Source organism: Trematomus bernacchii, unplaced genomic scaffold, assembly GCF_902827165.1.
Source record: "Trematomus bernacchii unplaced genomic scaffold, fTreBer1.1, whole genome shotgun sequence".
Taxonomy (NCBI): Eukaryota; Metazoa; Chordata; class Actinopteri; order Perciformes; family Nototheniidae; genus Trematomus; species Trematomus bernacchii.
In genome coordinates this window covers 10,144,379-10,163,001 of record NW_022987648.1, presented here as the reverse complement: position 1 = coordinate 10,163,001, position 18,623 = coordinate 10,144,379, and the positions used below count along the sequence as shown (strand labels likewise).

The 18,623-nt window shown below is 42.0% G+C and overlaps 1 protein-coding gene across 3 annotated transcripts in view; it reads left to right on the top strand.

The window, feature by feature from the left end:
- The window catches only part of adarb1b (adenosine deaminase RNA specific B1b), a 152,628-nt gene that overhangs the window by 126,709 nt on the left and 7,296 nt on the right, over nucleotides 1–18,623 (top strand). For 2 of the 3 annotated variants that reach the window (XM_034134363.1, XM_034134362.1), the window contains exons 9-11: nucleotides 4,496–4,664; nucleotides 10,775–10,956; nucleotides 16,314–16,498. In XM_034134363.1, coding sequence (XP_033990254.1) covers nucleotides 4,496–4,664; nucleotides 10,775–10,956; nucleotides 16,314–16,498 — 536 coding nt within the window. The remainder of the gene's footprint in view (nucleotides 1–4,495; nucleotides 4,665–10,774; nucleotides 10,957–16,313; nucleotides 16,499–18,623) is intronic. The other variant, XM_034134364.1, reaches the window with a different exon arrangement.

Below are 18,623 nucleotides of genomic sequence, written 5' to 3'. Positions count from 1 at the left end.
ACTCCCTTAGGATAGGGTGAGGGAAAAGAGTAGGAACTAAGATGTATGCGCCACATCTATACCATGAGCGCATTGCTCCTAAAAAGTTGTTCTGACACCAATCAACAGTTGTGAGTCGACTCGGCAGGGATCAAGGCACGTATATGCCTCTCCCTGCTTCCACCATCTACACACACAACCAAATGATATCTAGAAGAATTTTAAATGATATCCTGTGTTCTATAGGGAGCCAGTGCACGTGCACATTAGTACACGTGCTGCAGCATTTTGAATTAGCTGAAGCGACTTAACTGACTTCTTGGTGCACCCTGATAATAAAGAGTTACAATAATCCAGCCTTGAAGTAGCAAATGCATGGACTAGTTTCTCTGCATCGTTTTGAGGCAAGATATGCCGGAATCTCCCCTCTCACTAACATTGCACAACAAAAAGGTGGGGGCTTCGTGCATGTAGTTTTGCATCAGAGCAACCTACACTCTAGCTCTGACATCTAGAAACGGAAAAGCAGTTTTATTGCTCATGGATTATCAGGAATAATTTCAAAGGGACACAGACACATTGGATTAACCTATGGATTAACTTCAGCAGCGTGTTTATCGTTTTAATGCCATTGAAGACCACGTTTGACCAGACAAAGACACAGGTGAGCCATGTTAGCATTTTTAGCTACCTAGCGCCACATGTTTTGATGTCTGTTTTTGTTTATAATGTCGCGATTTCGTATAATTGAGTGATAATGAGGGTACCCTTCGATTCTGTGTCACCTCACGATGTGAAACGATGTCATGGATGTGCAGAAAATATAAATAATAAGGTTTTGTGAGTGAATTTCGGTGCAGTAATCTGTTAGCATTTTTCGCTCGTTGCTAATTCAGAGGCTCAGCGTTAGCATTGTGGGGTTTATTTTGAAAAAAAAAAAATGATCAGTTAGATGAGTTTCTTCCCGTTACATGGATATAAAACATTCATAGTTTATTAAATGAACATGCCCTCAGACACTGTTTCCTGCAAGATGTTGCGGCAGTGTCCCGGTACCGGGTCTCTCGGGCTTAACAGGTTAAAGGATAAATCCTGATCAAATATAACACCAAGATTCCTTACAGACTCACTGGAGGCCAAATGAATGCCATCCATAGTTAATATATCTTTAGATCGTTTGTTACGTAGATTCTTTGGGCCGAGTACAATAACTTCAGTTTTGGACGTGTTTAACATCAAAAAATGTAATGTCATCCACGATTTTAAGTCTTTGAGGCAGTCTTGAATTTTATTTAGATAATTGGATTCATCAGGCTTGATGGATAAATATAGTTGAGTATCATCCGCATAACAATGAAAATGTACAGAATGATTCCTTATAATATTGCCTAACGGAAGCATATATAATGTGAACAAAATAGGTCCAAGCACTGAGCCCTGTGGCACTCCATGGCTCACTTTGGTTTGCATAGAAGATTTATCGTTGACACACATAAACTGAGAGCGTTCAGATAGGACCTAAACCAGCCTAAAGCAGTTCCCCTTATGCCAACTAAGTGCTCGAGTCTTTGCAATAAGATATCATGGTCGATAGTATCAAATGCAGCACTGAGATCGAGCAAGACAAGAATAGAGACAAGTCCTTTGTCTGAGGCTATTAGAAGGTAATTTGTGACTTTAACCAGAGCTGTCTCTGTGCTATGATGTGTTCTAAAGCCAGACTGAAAATCTTCAAATAAATCATTGTTTTTTAAGTAATCACATAACTGTTTTGCGACTGCTTTTTCAAGAATTCTTTAGAAGAACGGAAGATTAGAAATAGGTCTATAATTGGCTAAAACCTCTGGATCGAGGTTGTGCTTTTTAAGAAGAGGTTTTATCACTGCTACTTTAAATGATTGTGGAACGTAGCCTGATAATAAAGACATATTCATAATATTTAATAAAGAAGTGTTAATTAATGGAAAAACTGGTTGAATCGAACCCTGGTGCGTTTAGCCGCTTGGTGCGGTTAATTTGGGTCGGTGTGAACACAGTCCGATACCTCTTAAGTGAACTAAACAACCGGACTCTGGTCCGCTAAAATAGGTGGTCTCGGAATGCTTGCTTGCGAACTCTGGAGCGGTTCATTGCTGGTGTGAACGCAGTCCGCACCAAAACATAGGAAGCGTAGTATTTACGTGTCACAAGAACGTGGGTGTCTTCATTTCTTTAGTGAAAGAGTGAAGCAAAATGATTTGTTGAACAGTGTCGTGTAAAGTAAAAACAACCATCAAACTAAAAACCATACATAAAAGTCAGAGCCACCTGCCGTCGGTGAAACCCCCTCCTTACTGCAGAACGTCTCTCATTATATGTGTTATAATGTTTTTTAACGGACGTTGTCTGATTATATAATCATATGCGCGGGCCGCTAGTGTCTGTTGATCTCCAGATTAACAGCAGCATGAGAATAACCTGCCGAAAGTGCCGATGCTCCATGGCGGAGGCTCCGGTAGAAATTGCCGGGATTTGCGTTTTTACCCCCTTAATGTCTGACCAATGGTTGAACAGCATTTCCGTGCACATGACTTGTGTTTAAAGTTTATAGTCCGTTTGAGTTTTGCCCGTGTGAACGCAAACCGAACCTTCTGAAAAATGAAACAATGTAACAAACTGTGGTCTGGTGCGCTCCAGAGAAGCGGACTATTTGGTGTGAATGCACCCTAAGATACACGTTGATGGTTTAGAACAGGGGTCTCCAACCTTTTTTAGGATGAGAGCTACTTTCAAAAAATAAAACAAGTCGTGAGCTACTTTTACTCCTCTTTTTATTGTTTTTTGCAGTGTATATATTTAGCACATTTTAACATTATTATATGCTGACCTTTAACCTTTGTGTGCTGTTTGGGTCTGTGGGGCCCGTTTTCAGTGTTTACTAAAAGAAAATGTATTAAATTTAATTATTTTAACCTGCTTTATTTGTTGGGGGGACACAAACGGGATTTCGAAAAGTGGGGGGGGACTGTCCCCAGTGGAAATTACGCCATGCGTGTGTGTGCGTCAAGTGCAATAAATATGCAAGTTGCAACACACACACAGTAAAACTCTGCCCCTCATCTCATGTGTTGTATAGGCTGGCATGACTAGGCTGTTCAATGGGGCTGATGTGTTGTGTAGATTCTGCCAGAAGGAAAGGTTAAACTCCTTATGAAGCGGTGAGCTGCCGCTCCACATTGCTTTTCTTCCAGACTGCAACGCTGGTCCCACAAATCAAGCAAGAACGTGATTGGTCGATATTCATTGTGGGGGGTGGGGGGAGGAGGGGTGTTAGATAGATATAGAGTTGTAGTAAGTAGATAGAGTTCGCTATGATTGAGGTTTCGTTTATGCATAGGGTAGATTCTTTTAATTACATTTCCTTTATTTTTGGTGTATTTTTTACATTTTGGATTTGCTTGGTGAGCTACTTATTGGGGGCTTGCGAGCTACCGGTAGCTCGCGATCGACGTGTTGGAGACCCCTGGTTTAGAAGAAAGAATCATTGAATTCAATTGTTCAAGGTTTATGGCTGAAAAGCATTCTAATTTACTATCTAGTGTAAGAAAAACTGATTTTGCTTTATTTGTACTGTATAAAAAAAAAAAAAAGTTTGTATTTTGAACAAAGGATGTGTATTAACCAACTCATTTATACAAATAATCAAATAAAGTACAAATAATAATATTCATTGTCAAGTCATTTTCTATAAACCGTATGATTCTAAAATAGGCCACTAGCATAAATAGTTGATGTACTTTTGGTACTTTCAGTATAATTTGATTCCTCAACCTGTGTTATTATACTGAATAAAGATTTTGAATACAGGACTATTTTGCATTACTCATTTTGCTAAGGTATATCACTTCTTCTTCCACCACTAGGTAGCAGATTGTCCGTTCGCTGCCTCAAAACAACCCCTGCCTCTCTTCAGCTCGTGTTTTTAATTTCATCCGAGTTTAGAATACAGATTCAACAGTTTATTTTATTTAATTAAATTTGTAAGTTTTCCTCTTATGCTTGGTTTCATTTAATTAGAATTGTGCTCCCGAAATCCGAATACACACACAGACACATTTAAACAAGGCTCTAGTAATTAGAGCTTTTTGTCATTCGCTGTCTGTCTCTATCAGCCTCCCCCCGCCCGGCCCCCCCACACTGTCTGTGTGATTAACCTCCCTCTTACTCCTGTCATAGTGTTTCCCGTTGCACATGCCAGACTGAATAGAAAACAGCCACATTCAATTAGTCACTGAATAGATGGCGCCTGCTGGTGGAACAGCAGAAAACATTGATAACATAATAATAAATAATAGGTCATGCTTTTGTGGAATTCATTTTTCCATGTTTTGTTTTTTTTAAAAGATTGTCTTTTATTGAGGAGTTTTTTGCACATTGATAGGGATGCATTATTTCTATCTAGTTCGTAACTCTAGAGTTTAATACTTTTGTGGATGTATTTTTTTAAATATCTTTCAACTTGTGTTTTTCCGCTCAGACCTAGGGGACAGGCATCCCAACAGGAAAGCACGGGGCCAGTTAAGGACCAAAATTGAGTCGGGGGAGGGCACCATCCCTGTGAGGTCCAGCAACACCATCCAGACGTGGGACGGAGTGCTGCAGGGGGAGAGGTTACTCACCATGTCCTGCAGTGACAAGATCGCAAGGTACTGTGCCTCGAACTCAGCACACCTTTAATGTGAATAAAAAATGTGTTTTATTTCATTTTATTACTCAGTTCTAACTAGCAGCTAGTTTATTGCATTTTTGTCATTATTGTGTACAAATCATTGGGCAAAGATGAACATTTTGGGAAATTTAAAGGGGCCCTATTGTGCTTCTTAGGTTTTCCCTTTACTTGAAGTGTCCCAAAGTTCCCTCTCAAAAATCTGCAAAGATATCAGAAGATGTCTATTTCTTCAAGCAGAGTGTACATTTTGCTACATATACTTAAAGTAGATATGTCTCCGTCAGTCCAAAACCCAAAAATATATTTGAATTGTATTTTGCTCAACATAAAACAGACAAAATAAAATAATGGATGGTTTAATTAGCCTTTACTGCTATTTCTGCATGAAATATTACATCAACGATTATCAAAATCATTTTTCTTCTGATCAACTAATCATTGCAAAAGTACTCAATACTTAGAACTATGTGTCCACATATAGTTTATGATACTCTTTTTATGTGTTTTATTTACTCATACTGCAATAAATTGCATTTATATCCTCGCTCTGTCATTCCAAGTCGTCTTTTCTTTCAGTAGAGTCAGGGGCAGCTACAGTGATGGATGCTCTGTCCCCGGGGCATTGTTTCCTTGCAGATCATGGCGTCTTTAGTCTCTGTCCATGTTCAAGGCAACACACTGTGCCTGGCTTGTGATGGACGATAAAACTTCTCCATAACTCTTCTCCAGAGCCCTTTTTTTCTTCCTCTCCTTCCGTCTCAGTCCGGGATGGTTTTACCTCGCCTGAACGCAGGGAGTGATTGAAAGCTGAGGAACTATTTGATGAGGGAGATGTGGTCAGGGATGCGTTTTGCACTGTGTTGAAATCTTTTGCAGTGTCAGTGCTGCTGCTAGTGACTCCGATTGTGTGCGGTTGTCCGAACGTGCTGGGATCCAAGTCAGTAGAGGGAAAATAAGTTAGATGCCAGAAATGTAATCATCTGGGGTTTTTCTGTTTCTCAAACCTTACTAGATAACAAGAAAAAACCTGACATATTTTATAGTTGCATCTATGCATATATTGCATTTTATTACACTACATGTCATTTAGCTGAGCCTTTTATCCAAAGCTTACACTTCAATTCCCTAGACATGATGACAGTAGCAATTTAGGGTTAAGGACGCTTCAATATTTTGACTGTAGGGAAAGGGATCGAATTATTAACCCTCTGATTGGTAGACACTCAAATATCCAAATAAGTGCATATAGTAATATAATTAACAGAAAGTGCTGCAGCATAAGTAATGTTACAAGTTACAATATACAGGTATAGAGAATGAGTGGAGTAAGAAACAACATTACAAAAGTACTAATACAATATTTTAATAGTCCCTTTCAAAGAAAGTTAAAAAGTGTGTTCTCATAACAACAGAATATAGGTAATTTGCACAGAGAAGGAACAAAAAACCTTTAATTTTGCTTTCAATAAATCCAATAAACCCATCAGACACAAACTCAGAACAGCAAGAAAAATGCAGACACTTCGCTTCAAGTGAACCAACCCATTATAAGTGCTGGGGCATGCATTTCAAATAGACTTAAATCTTTGTCTAAAATGCTCATTTTTTTTACAAGTTTTTTCAGTGCAACACATTGTAAAGACAACATATGTCCAAATGTAATTCTCAATGAAGTGATGATGATGCTTGGCCCTAGTAGGACTTAATAGAAAATCCTTGTTTTGTCAGAACACATTTTAAAACACATTTTTCAATAATTATGTAAATGTTTTAAAAAACGGCAATTCCCTCTAATATCGCTAATCCTATCGCAATTGCATTATAGTGGTGAAAATAATTGCATTAGCTAATTTCCTAAAAAAGCTGCAGCCTAGACAGTAACATTATTTATTACATGGTTTAGTTGAATACTCAATTCTGATTGGTCAATTCAGAACACGTAACACGTTGTTAATCCAGACAGACCGCTGTCAAGGATGTATTGACCGTTGTTAAGGACGCTCACATCTCCAGAAAGAAGTCCAGTCGATTTAACTGTATACAGTTTGGCTGAAAAGCAAACTGCAAGCAAACGGCATGCTCCGCTTCGCTTCGCTTCGGGCTCCTGATCTGCCTGTCGGGTGTTCTTTTCCCCCATAATGACCGCCTCGCTGCACATTATCCCTTACATAAACATTGTCCATGGTGGAAATGTGTCCCTGTGTGTGTGCAACAGGACACCAGAAAATGATACAGAGAAAATCAACCGTTAACAGTTAAGATAAGGGATAATGAGTATATCTCTTGTTATCACTGTGAGGAGCAGGCGTCCCACTCTCTGCCCTCCCGTGACACAGCTGTTATTCAGGAAGGAAATCTGCTGCCCACCTGCACCTGTCCCAGTGTGAGCGATTGTTAGCCGCGGGGCTGCTATTTCATACAGCTAGAGACTGGCACTCGTTGACCGGGCCCATAACGTCCCCCTCCTTACACAACGCTTTCTCCCCTCTCATTTTCCTTTGATTACATGCCCAGCCCCACGGCTCCTTCCAGAACAAGCAGCTCTCTGCCCTTAGTGCTATTAGAGTGAGCTCATTATGCAGCATTATGGGTTATTTCTCCGTGTTTGCCCTGTTCCTGTCTGTTGTTATAACTTTAACAGCTGATTATTTGACTTGCTCTGACCCCGCGTGTGTGTGCTGTGTGTGTGTTCAGATTCACAGAGCATGATCTTGGATAAGATAAGAACAAAGGAACACAGAGATGTTTGACGGGAATGAAATTGAATGCCTCTGAAAACATAACTCAAAGTGTGTGTGTGTGTGTGTGTGTGTGTGTGTGTGTGTGTGTGTGTGTGTGTGTGTGTGTGTGTGTGTGTGTGTGTGTGTGTGTGTGTGTGTGTGTGTGTGTGTGTGTGTGTGTGTGTGTGTGTGTGTGTGTGTGTGTGTGTGTGTGTGTGTGTGTGTGTGTGTGTGTGTGTGTGTGTGTGTGTGTGTGTGTGTGTGTGTGTGTGTGTGTGTGTGTGTGTGTGTGTGTGTGTGTGTGTGTGTGTGTGTGTGTGTGTGTGTGTGTGTGTGTGTGTGTGTGTGTGTGTGTGTGTGTGTGTGTGTGTGTGTGATATTATGAAGCTGTTTGACTGTGCTTTACCGCTCGTAGCTATGAATTCCGAGATTTCATTTTGCCCTCCCTCATTTTCTCCCACAATATCACACATTCATACACACACACACACACACACACACATATATAAAGACAGAGAATATTGCATATGGAGGCAATTGTATCTCTGTGTAGCCTGGGGTCTTATGCTTGCATATTTCTCATTGTTCCAGGTCCATGTTGGTAATTTCACACACGCTCAGTCTGCCTGAAGTGAAAGAGAGTGACAACAACTCATCATCACAATGTCTTGTTTTTGTGAATTTAAATGCAGCCTCAAAGGATGAGGGCTTATTTATCTTAATGTTAACAGACGGACAATACAGATCTTACTTTAACTTTGTAATTTGTTTGTATAAATATTTGTATTATATATTTTTTATTTCATTCTTAAAGGGGCCCTATTATGCCAATTTTCCAGTTCATATTTGTATTTAGTGTCTCTACTGTGACATGTTTACATGCTTTAATGTTCAAAAAGGTCTTTATTTTTCTCATACTGTCTGTGCTGCAGCACCTCTTTTCACCCTATGTCTGAAACCAACACACCGCGGTGTGATTGGTCAACGGCTTAGAGAGGTGCCGGAAAGGTCCCGTCTCTTAGCATATCACGTACAATGTGTTGGAGTGCTAGCCAATAGAAGCGTGAGTGTTAGATAGTGATGTTATTATGTTCCAGAAGTAAACAAAGGAGTCCAATGGATGCGTTTCAGGCAGGGGGGGAGTGTGTGGGGGAGACAGCCCCTCTTGAGGGAACTTTGGGATTAGCCTTTGCAGACCATTTAATGGGAAAACCCCAAAAAGCATAATAGTGCCACTTTAAATGGACCAACTGCCAAATACCCAAAACCCAATAACCCCCAAAATGAATACTACATTCTTATGAACTAACATCTAGTGTTACCCATGTAGCCGTAGCTGCATATCGATTGTTCTTCCCTGCATTTGAGTTTTTTTGTTGTCCAAAAAATGTTAGAAAGACATAATTAAGCCACGCTATTGCGCTGGGCCAAAATAAATCCCCCATACATGATCCAATTGCCATTAATGTGTACTAATACACCAAATGAATTAAAATAGTCCCTAATAAATGCAACATTTATTCCTTTATGAGTAACATTTTCAAAAAAGCTGCAGTTGTGTGTTGTAAGTGAATCTTTTGACTGTTGTTTTATTTATTTTGTAATAGTCCATCTATGTATGACTAAGAAGAGGTACATTCACTTTACCCTTAAAGGAATACTTGCCCTACAAAATGATCATTTGTAAACTATGACTTCAACCAGTGTTACCTTGAATGCTTCAAGGCCATTAAGTTTTTCTCTCATGCCTCTCTGAATGAAGAATAAAAAACAGAGAAAAGTCTTGACGAATTTAGATTGGGGAAGCATTTAACAACAGCAAAACTATATCAATACCTGTAGGCATTGTGCCTATGAAGGCATACTGTAGGAGAAGTGTACTCCAGGGGTTCAAGGTAACACAGGGTGAGTTATTGACATACGAATGATGATTTCGGGGGGGAAGTATTCCTATAAGTCTTTCATTTCTATGTAGCTCTCTTCTTGTTGACTCCCTCTCTCTGTGATGCTTCATGGAGCATGTCAATGGGAAAAAGACTGTGGAGAGATGGCTAATGACACAGCGTAGAAATACACAGAAGTCTGTAGAAAATGAAATTGGATACCTCGGAGTGTACACAGCTGTAGGATTATGGGTGATTGTGTGTGCTGGATTGCATTGGCTGGTTATGTACTAATATATTTGTTCTTGTGTGGCTGTGCATTTGTGCACGTACAACACTATTATACTGTACAGTGTTTCTTTCTATGTTCAACATCCAAACTTTTTAAATGCTGAAGAAACTTTCTCTCCTTTTCATGTTGTCACCAGTCTCCAGGCACTTCATTGGTTGATTACACGAATTTCTACAAGTCATGATGACGCATATTTTTATGGTTGGACAATAAGGAGTTTCTAATAACTAATAGAAGGAAAATGGAGAAAACGTTGGTAGAAAATATAATGTTTGAGCTCACACATGCATTGTGTTTATGTTATCAAACTCTTTTTGATGATATTGGAAGCGTATTGGTCTGCTATGTGAGGGTACGATCTAAATTGCAATATGGACTAGCCAATATCATATTGCAGGAAGCACAAATCAACTAAAAAGTTTCCCTAATGATTTGTATGAAATAAAAACAGATGCAAGTTATAACTGAGTATGACCATAAAGTTATATATAAATTAATAACATTAAAAAAAAGTAGACAAATTATATTCTACAGGCTTAACAAAACATTTTGTTTGGTACAGATCCTCTTAAAAAATCACACCATAATACATTTAATATACTGTATATTTCAATGATAAGGAGAATTATGATGCAAGAAATGATCAATCCCTGATATTGTGAATCATATCGTGATTTCGTCAGTTGCATTTTTTCCAAATCCTTTAGACTTATTGCTATGTTGTGAAATGTTCAATTTGTTTGAATGTAATTGACATTTTCTGTTATATATGAATGGAACCAAGGTATTTCGTTGACTTTTTCCAAATGTTAGAAGTGAACCTGCCATCACATGATCAATGGTGAAACGGCTCCCACTGACGCTGTGTTTCGAAAGAGAAAGCGTTGCCGCCCGATTAGGCCAAAAACCCTATCCTCGGCTTTGCATACTACTCAAAATTGCAGATGAGTTCTGCGCTCAAGTTCAAATGTTTTACAACTTTTACCTCCATTGCTAATGACCATTTGACGTGTGACCAATCAGATAACAACTGTATGAAGCAGCGCAAGCTAGCAGAGGGGAACAAAACTAACTTTCTGTTGTCCTCGCAACGCTTCCTCGTGTTGAGTTTTTAAATAAAATGTCTTCATAATCACCAGAAGGGCAGCATATTTCCAGCCAATTATCTTACATGTTTGTTTTCCCTCTGCAGGTGGAACGTGGTGGGCATCCAGGGCTCTTTGATGAGCTACTTCACAGAGCCTATCTACTTCTCCAGCATCATCCTTGGCAGCCTTTACCACGCTGACCACCTCTCCAGAGCCATGTACCAGCGCATCGCAGATATCGAGGACCTGCCGCAGCAGTTCAACCTCAACAGGCCTCTGCTCAGCGGTGAGGGCCTGCTTTCATGTGGCAGAACAAGAAAAATCTGATTTCTGCAAAAGCGATTAAGCGAAACAAGACCTCAGGCTGAGGCAAAGCACAAACATATTGTCATGTTTTGAGGAGATCTCCTTGTTAGTGTTTGCCGATCAAACACCCGCTGTTTAAATATCAAAGAGTGAGACGTTAATGTTAGACAGTAAACACATTTATCCTCCTCACCGGTCATTTCTCAGCAGGAAGACAGGTTTTGCTTTCCTCCACTGTTTGATCTGAGCTGACATTTACCTAGTTCCTGTGGAATTTAAATAGATTCATCATTTGGTGTGAATGTTCAGTATTGGCTTGACCTTTTAGTAAGGCCAAATGGAGAAAAGCTCCCTCAGTTTCTTTCGTTGTTTTTTTTGTTTCCATTTTTAGAAAATGCAATCAGTCTTTGCCTACTGATGTTGTAAAACAAAAGTATTTAACATTTTCATGAAGGCTCTTTCACATTTGTTTATCACATCTCATTTAGTGGGAATGCTGATACAGCAACTACATCTTTCTGACCTAATTCGTGTAACATAACTTTTAAATCTGATTCATACTTTTAGAAATATTAAACATTGTTCAGACCTTGGTAAAGAGGCCTTCTTCTGATTTTAACATTAGTGTGTATTGCGCAGCTCGTTAAGGCTAGAGTGCGTGATGTCACAGCTAGAGTGGAGGAGAGCTGGAAATTCGCCTTAATATTTTTTAAACCTGCCATAATTCCCAAACCCTACACTACTTGGACATCATTTTTCAAATTAAACAAAATGTCTCTTGAGGGCATGAAGTGACAAAAACTTTCAACATGTCTCCATTAAGGCCCATTGTAAATTCAGCCTGATCTTTCCTCACAGCAGCAGCCGCACACCTTTAGTTAATCTGCCAAAAAGGCCACATTATTGACCCAAAAGTACACACAAAGCAGACTCAGGCGCTCGTCAGGGTCCTGACAAGCTGCACACGTTGAAATGTCACCGATAGCTGCTACGGTTCTTCAACAAAACGTTCACATGTAAGAGCTTTATCTCTCATTCAGAACAATGGAAAGGCTTTCCTCTCACTGATTACTGCACATCACCATGGAAACCTTTGATCTCTGGGCTCAAGCACAGGTGTTTGATAACGTTGTCACCTCAAACACAAACACCTGTGTGATGATGTCATAACTCGAACTGACCAGTGCTCAGAACGCCACCAAACATCACATGATGGTTAACACTGTGGCCCTGAACAGCTCTACTTCAAATCTGATGTTACATAATGTGGTATTACCATGGCAACGCATCGCTCGCCATAAAACACGATGTTGCAGTAACTCCAATGGACACCGTCCGATCGTCCCCCGATCTTCACCTGTCCATGCCTCAACAGCTCTACGTCAAATCTGACATCTCACCATATGCCGTTTCCATGGAAACGCATAATGGTTAATAATGGTTAATGGTCCAGCCTTCAACATGTCTGTGCCATTAGTGAGTTTTCCTCAAAAGCTGTTGCCATGGCAACGCATCCCTCGCCGTAAAACACGATATTGCTATAACTCCTATGAAAATTGACAAAAAGTGCTCAAACTTCACATGTGTGCTAACAGTCCAGCCGTGAAGACATCTACGTGACCGTTTTGAGATTTCTTCAAATGCCGTTGCCTTGGCAACATAATGCTCGCTATGAAACACGGTTTTCTCATAACTTCAGTGAAAATGCTCCAAACGGCCCAAAACTTCAGAGGTTTGGTAACGATGCAGCCATCAACACATCTAAGCGTATTATGGGGTTTCATCAAATACCGTTGCCATGGCGACAGATCATTCGCCATCAAGTTATTTAAAAAGTTTGCAGTTCAAATATTCTGCTGCCTTTTTACTTTCTTTAATTCTCTTATCACACATTCAAGCCCCCAGTGTTCATGTATAATTTCAATCTAAATTCTTCACTTTCTTCTTACACATTACATTTCAGCATAGCTGTTCAGCGTCAGCTTTTCACTATAAAGCATTCCCACTAGCAATTTCTTCAGGAATTGCATTCTCTAGTTAAGTCATGTTGTCCAATTTCTTTTGTCTAATTTGAAGAGAAATCCTCTTAAACTCTCTCCGACTCTTTTCCCCTCATTTTCATATAAAATATTTCCATTTAAAAAACGTAACACTTGTTGCAAACATTGACATCAACCAAGAAAATTCCACCATTTTTAACTGACTTAATTTAAATTGAAAATCTCTGCAAAGCATCTAAATATGCAATTTTATGGCCGAAAACATGTATGATGCTTTATCGTCTATTTAATTCTAAATGGAACCACAATTAAAGAAAACTAAATATGTATTAGGGGTGACCTAAAACTAGAGATTTAGAACATACAGGAAAATATTTACTGAGTTAATAAATCAAATAAAACAGAGGGTAATTTTCTCATAGACTTCTATACCATCAGACAGTGGAGTTGCTGCCTGTTGGCCATTAGAAATAAAGCAGTTTTTTTCCGATGCTTGATCCTGTTACAAATCATACACTAAGCAGCCTATAGCAAACAATAAGTAATCCTTTTTACTTCCTTGAAAAGGTTGATTGAGTAAAAGCATCTTTTCGCAACTGTACCGTATTCATGAGGGGTTTTTAAAGTCAGTTAGTCATTGGACAATACACCATTGGGGGAGCAAGAGTTACGGAAATAACAAATAGGAATAAACAAAACCTAATCCATGACAACAACAGAACAAAACGTTTAAAAAAATGCTATATCAATTTTCTAAATCATACCAAGTATACCAAGTCATATTTGTTGAATATCTTAGAACATGATCGGGAGCCATCCAATCACAGGGCCTCGAGCTATATACAGCCCCCTCCCCCTCCCTGGTCGCTCTCTAAATGTCGGGTAAAGGAGATAATGGGGGGGGGTGGTTATTAACCTTTTCCGCTTTAGAGAGTTTTTAGCGGTGAAGGGCTATGGCGTTAGCGCGCTGAGGATTTCATCCCCTTTAAATCATCTTCTGCCACAAGGGCTGCCAAATGGAACCAAAGAGCTTAATACACACACACACACACATACTGTACACACACACACACATACACACACAAAGCAGCACGCCGGGATTTATGGCATCCATATATCTCCCATTTATGCTTCAGATACAGTGGAGGCTGATCCCCAGTAGTGTGCTGGAGGAAAGCAGGCTCTGACCTCATAGTCCCCAGGGTGGATGGTATTTTTTGTTTCCACTCAGTAGCACAAAAAAAAGAAACGCAAGGAAAAAAGAGTTGCTGTTATAGCTGTGGGAGTCATTTGAAGGAATGGGTTGCCAGGTCTGGTACCTCATCCATTGTTTAATACATCCATGCAGGGGGGCAGCAGGAGGTTAAGTTGCTGAGGGTCTCCCACAGAAGCTTTGGAGGATGGAGAAAGAAAATAATTATCTTATCGCAGCCTTTCCGCTTGAGAGCTTGAAGACATTTTATGTTTTGAGGGGCTTAATACAGTGTTGGGGAATGGTTCTTAGAATGTGCTGCTGCAACAGGAAAATATTCAATTTGGTATTCCAGTCTAGTATATCATATCACTGCTGTCCTATGAAATCCTCCAAAGTGTCAATTTTTCATGAGTGAAGAAACCTTATTTTCTTGCTGTCTGGCAAAGCATTGTTCTGGAATTCTTATGAGTTTTTACATGGTTTATTTAGCTCAAGAAGTGGGAGAATTTTCACAACCAAGACAATAGTTCATAAGCCTATCTGAAGATTATTAAAATTATTCGAGTATATATATTAGATCATAGGGTTTTTCGAAGTGGGATGCAGGCCAAGGGCATTTGTTATCAGAATAGATCAGATAGAATAGCCTCAATGTGTGTGCATCTTTAGAGATAGTTCTGAGATACAGTTGTATTTGGGGAATATGACTGTTTTCCCCACTTTTCTATCAGCCGAAACCAATAAATTATAAGTTATATATTAAAAGTGATGTTTCTGGTTTAGTCTGAATGTATGTGAAACAGCTTTGTCTATGGGATAAAATAACATTATCATGATCCTATAGGAAAACATAAATTGAGGGAAACTAAGCAAGTATAGTAAGAGGTGAGAGTAAAGGCCCCTACACACCAGGCCGTATTCGGCCGTCTTGCGTTGTCTGGCGACAACGGGTTCCTTGTCACCCAAAGTCAATTTGGTGTGTCCCGAACCCTCGGCCGTGACACGCCTTATTTGGCCTTTCACGGTCGACACCCGGCCGATTCAACATGTTGAATCGGCCAAAATACGGCCACAAGCTATCGGGCCAAGAAACCACTCTGATCAGCTGTTCAGCTAGCAAATGAGAGGCGAAACGGAAGTGAGGGACGTAAACAAACGATTAAAAAAGGTACAGGACAGCAGCTAAACCCCAGCAGGTGATACTTAAAAGACATCAAACATAGCCCTTAAATGTCCTCTCTTACCTCCCACACATAGCAGGGACATCTCTGATATCAGCGGGAGCGTCCCCGGCTGTCCTCTGCTGAGAGCTCCGTGATTTGTTTGGTCAAGTCCGGTTTTTCATCTCATCGTAAATTTAGCAAGAAGTGGCCATTATTACATTGCTGACTCAATAAACTACACACCCGCCAGAACACTGCGATCATCAGATGCAGGTCTATTAACTGTGATTTTATAGTATGTCTGCACTTTATGTGCTCATTTCATCATTCATGTATTTTTATATTCTAAAACATGTTTTCGATGGACGAGAGTGAAAATGGAACGCACACGCTATTTGTTTGTTTATATCAGTCTGTTCTTCTTCTCTGTCTTCCGGTTGTTGCCTATTTTGAATGACGAATACACACTACCGCCGCCTGCTGGTAAGGAGAGTTATTGCCACTCACGCATGCGCAGTTCGTACGTGCTCGGCTGAAGTCTTTGCGGTGATTTCCAGTGCGACACATGGCCAAGACGCAGGAGAACTCGTCGATGGAACTGTCGGTGTCGGTGTCGGCGAGTTCTCTGGTGACTGCCTGGTGTGTCAGGGCCTTAAGCCTTTGCTGCTCGCAGTCTCAGAGTTTGCTGATTTATCATCTAATTCAGTCTAAAAGGGACCATTATTTACAAAATAAACATCATGCTGTGTTGGAGAAGACTTGAAACGAGCAATTGAGACGATAATGATTGAAAACTGAGGGGAATAATCAAGTGAGATCAAGGGAAATTTTCTCATAGACCTTTTTTGCAACCAGACGCTTGTCTAAAGGGATGCTTGCAGTCTAACAGTTTGAAAACCCCTGCTTAAACATGGTTTTCTTTGGATAGCAAAGCCTGGTGAGCTGCTCAGTCTTTGACCCTCTTTGTTTTTGATTCCAGGTATAAGTAATGCAGAGGCCAGGCAACCAGGCAAGGCACCCAACTTCAGCGTGAACTGGACGGTGGGTGACCAGTTGATGGAGGTGATCAACGCGACCACAGGCAAGGACGACATGGGCCGCGCTTCACGTCTCTGCAAGCATGCGCTCTACAGCCGCTGGATGCGCTTGCACTCCAAGGTAAAAGTACTGTACTCTAAAATATACCGTTTTTAAGCATTTCATTCCATATCATGAAACTGTTTTATACCCTGCCATACTGTATTCATCTGTAGTTCTGGCTGATGTTGCTTTGGTCACATTTCTCTGATTCATCATCTGGTCAGGTTTTATTGAATCAATCATATGTTTGTTTAACAAGCATATGTGCAAGTGTTACTGTGTGATTGGTTCTATTTCGTCCCTACTGACCGCCAGAGGCGGTGCTTTTAGCACTGGATATGTCCATCGTGCGCATGCGCAGTACGAGTACCAATAACAACAAAGTCACCTGTGACCCACGTGACACCGGCTATATCAGCCAGTGTCATCAGAGGATCTGTTCCTTTCATCTTCTCGCTGCGCGAGAGTACCGTGGCTACACTATTGTAGCCTACAGCGTTCAGTTGGAACGTTTTGATTTAAGGATTTCTCTGCATCCAGCTGGCTGCGTGTAGCTTCGCGACTGATCCAGTCGGAGCCGCGGGATTACCCGTCCTCCAGGCGGCCGGCTGCGCAGAAAACTTCAACGGACAGGTTGGTGTCGGCTTGGTCGGTGACGGCAGTGTTTCCACTCCCTCTCCCAGCTAGGTTGTCCTGATTTCTGTCTTGGTTGCTACCTGGCTTGAACTTTCTGGTGACGGTAGCGTTTCCGCCCCCTCTCCCAGGAGTTGCCCGTGTTGCGCTCTCTGTACTTTTCTGATAGCGCTGCGTTGCGCCAAGCTATCGTTAGCATCCTGAGTTCCAGCTTTTGTTGTGTCCTCTTGTTTAGCTAGTTAGCAGTAGCGCGGCTCAGCCTAACTGTGTCCTGCCTGGTCAGCCACTTTGGCTGACGCTTGAGGTAAGCACCGGATTACCCGTGCTGTTTTTTCTTTAGAAGCAGTTTCCTTAGCTTGTTTCGCTATTTTACTCAACCAGTGAAGGCAGTGTTTTCACCCCCGCTCCTGGTAAGAGTGTTCCTTGACTGTGAGCAGCAGCCGGCTGGCTAGCTGCCCTGTTAAGCTTCCTTATTTGGTAGCTCTGTGCTTCGTTTACTTAGCTAGGTGAAGGCAGTGCTCTCGCTCCCCGCTCCCTCTGCTAGTAGCTTTGCGCTTTCGTTTACTCAGCTAGGTGAAGGCAGTGCTCTCGCTCCCCGCTCCCTCTGCTGGTAGCTCCGTGCTTCGTTTACTCAGCTAGGTGAAGGCAGTGCTCTCGCTCCCCGCTCCCTCTGCTAGTAGCTTTGCACTTTCATTTACTTAGCTAGGTGAAGGCAGTGCTCTCACACCCCGCTCCCGGTTACGCTGCATCCGGCTACCTACATGATGGCTCATCCATGTAGCGCCTGTAGGGCTTCTCTCGAGCCCGAGGATGGCCACGACCGCTGCCCCTCTTGCCTTGGTCTCGAGCATTTGAGGGAGGGTCTCACGCAGGACGCCTGCATGAACTGTAGCTGCATGCCTTGGGCGCTTAGAGCGGCCAGAGTCGCAGAGGTGGAGCGTCTGGCAGCAGCCAATGGACACCTCTCCTTGTCGCATCTTCCCCCAGGTCAGTTTGGCCGTTCCCGGCGACCCGAGGGAGCGATGGCTACGGGTTCGCCCCCCAACAGACATGATGAAGTCGCTCCTCTTAGCCCTTCAACCAGGGGCCGGTATAGGGGCTGCTGGCTTGCCGCCTGCCCCTCCTTCGGTTGCCGCACCTCTGCATGAGGATGCCATGTCACTAGCGGCCTCGGCTAACCTCTTCAACGAAGACGAGGCCCCGCTCACTCCCGGGGAGGCTTCCCACTCCTCTGCTCAGGGCTCTCTGCAGGGCGTGGAGGACGCCTCCATGGCGGCCATTATTCGTGCGGCCCTGGCACACTTGCAGCTTCCTGTTCCGCAGGCCGACGCGGCTCAGGCTAGCGCCTTCTTCAGGCGTAGCCCTACCCCTGTCCCCCTCACTGTTCCTTCTTCGGAGGAGTACCTGAGGGAGCTCCATGCATGCTGGAGAGACACCAAGGCCCTCTCCCGCTTCAGCTCTGATGCCCGGACCCTGGCTGCCATGCAGGATCCGGCGAGGGTGGGGCTGGGTCGCATGCCACCCATCGAGCCTGCCATCGCCTCCCTGATTCTGGCTCCTGATGAGGCCCTAAGGC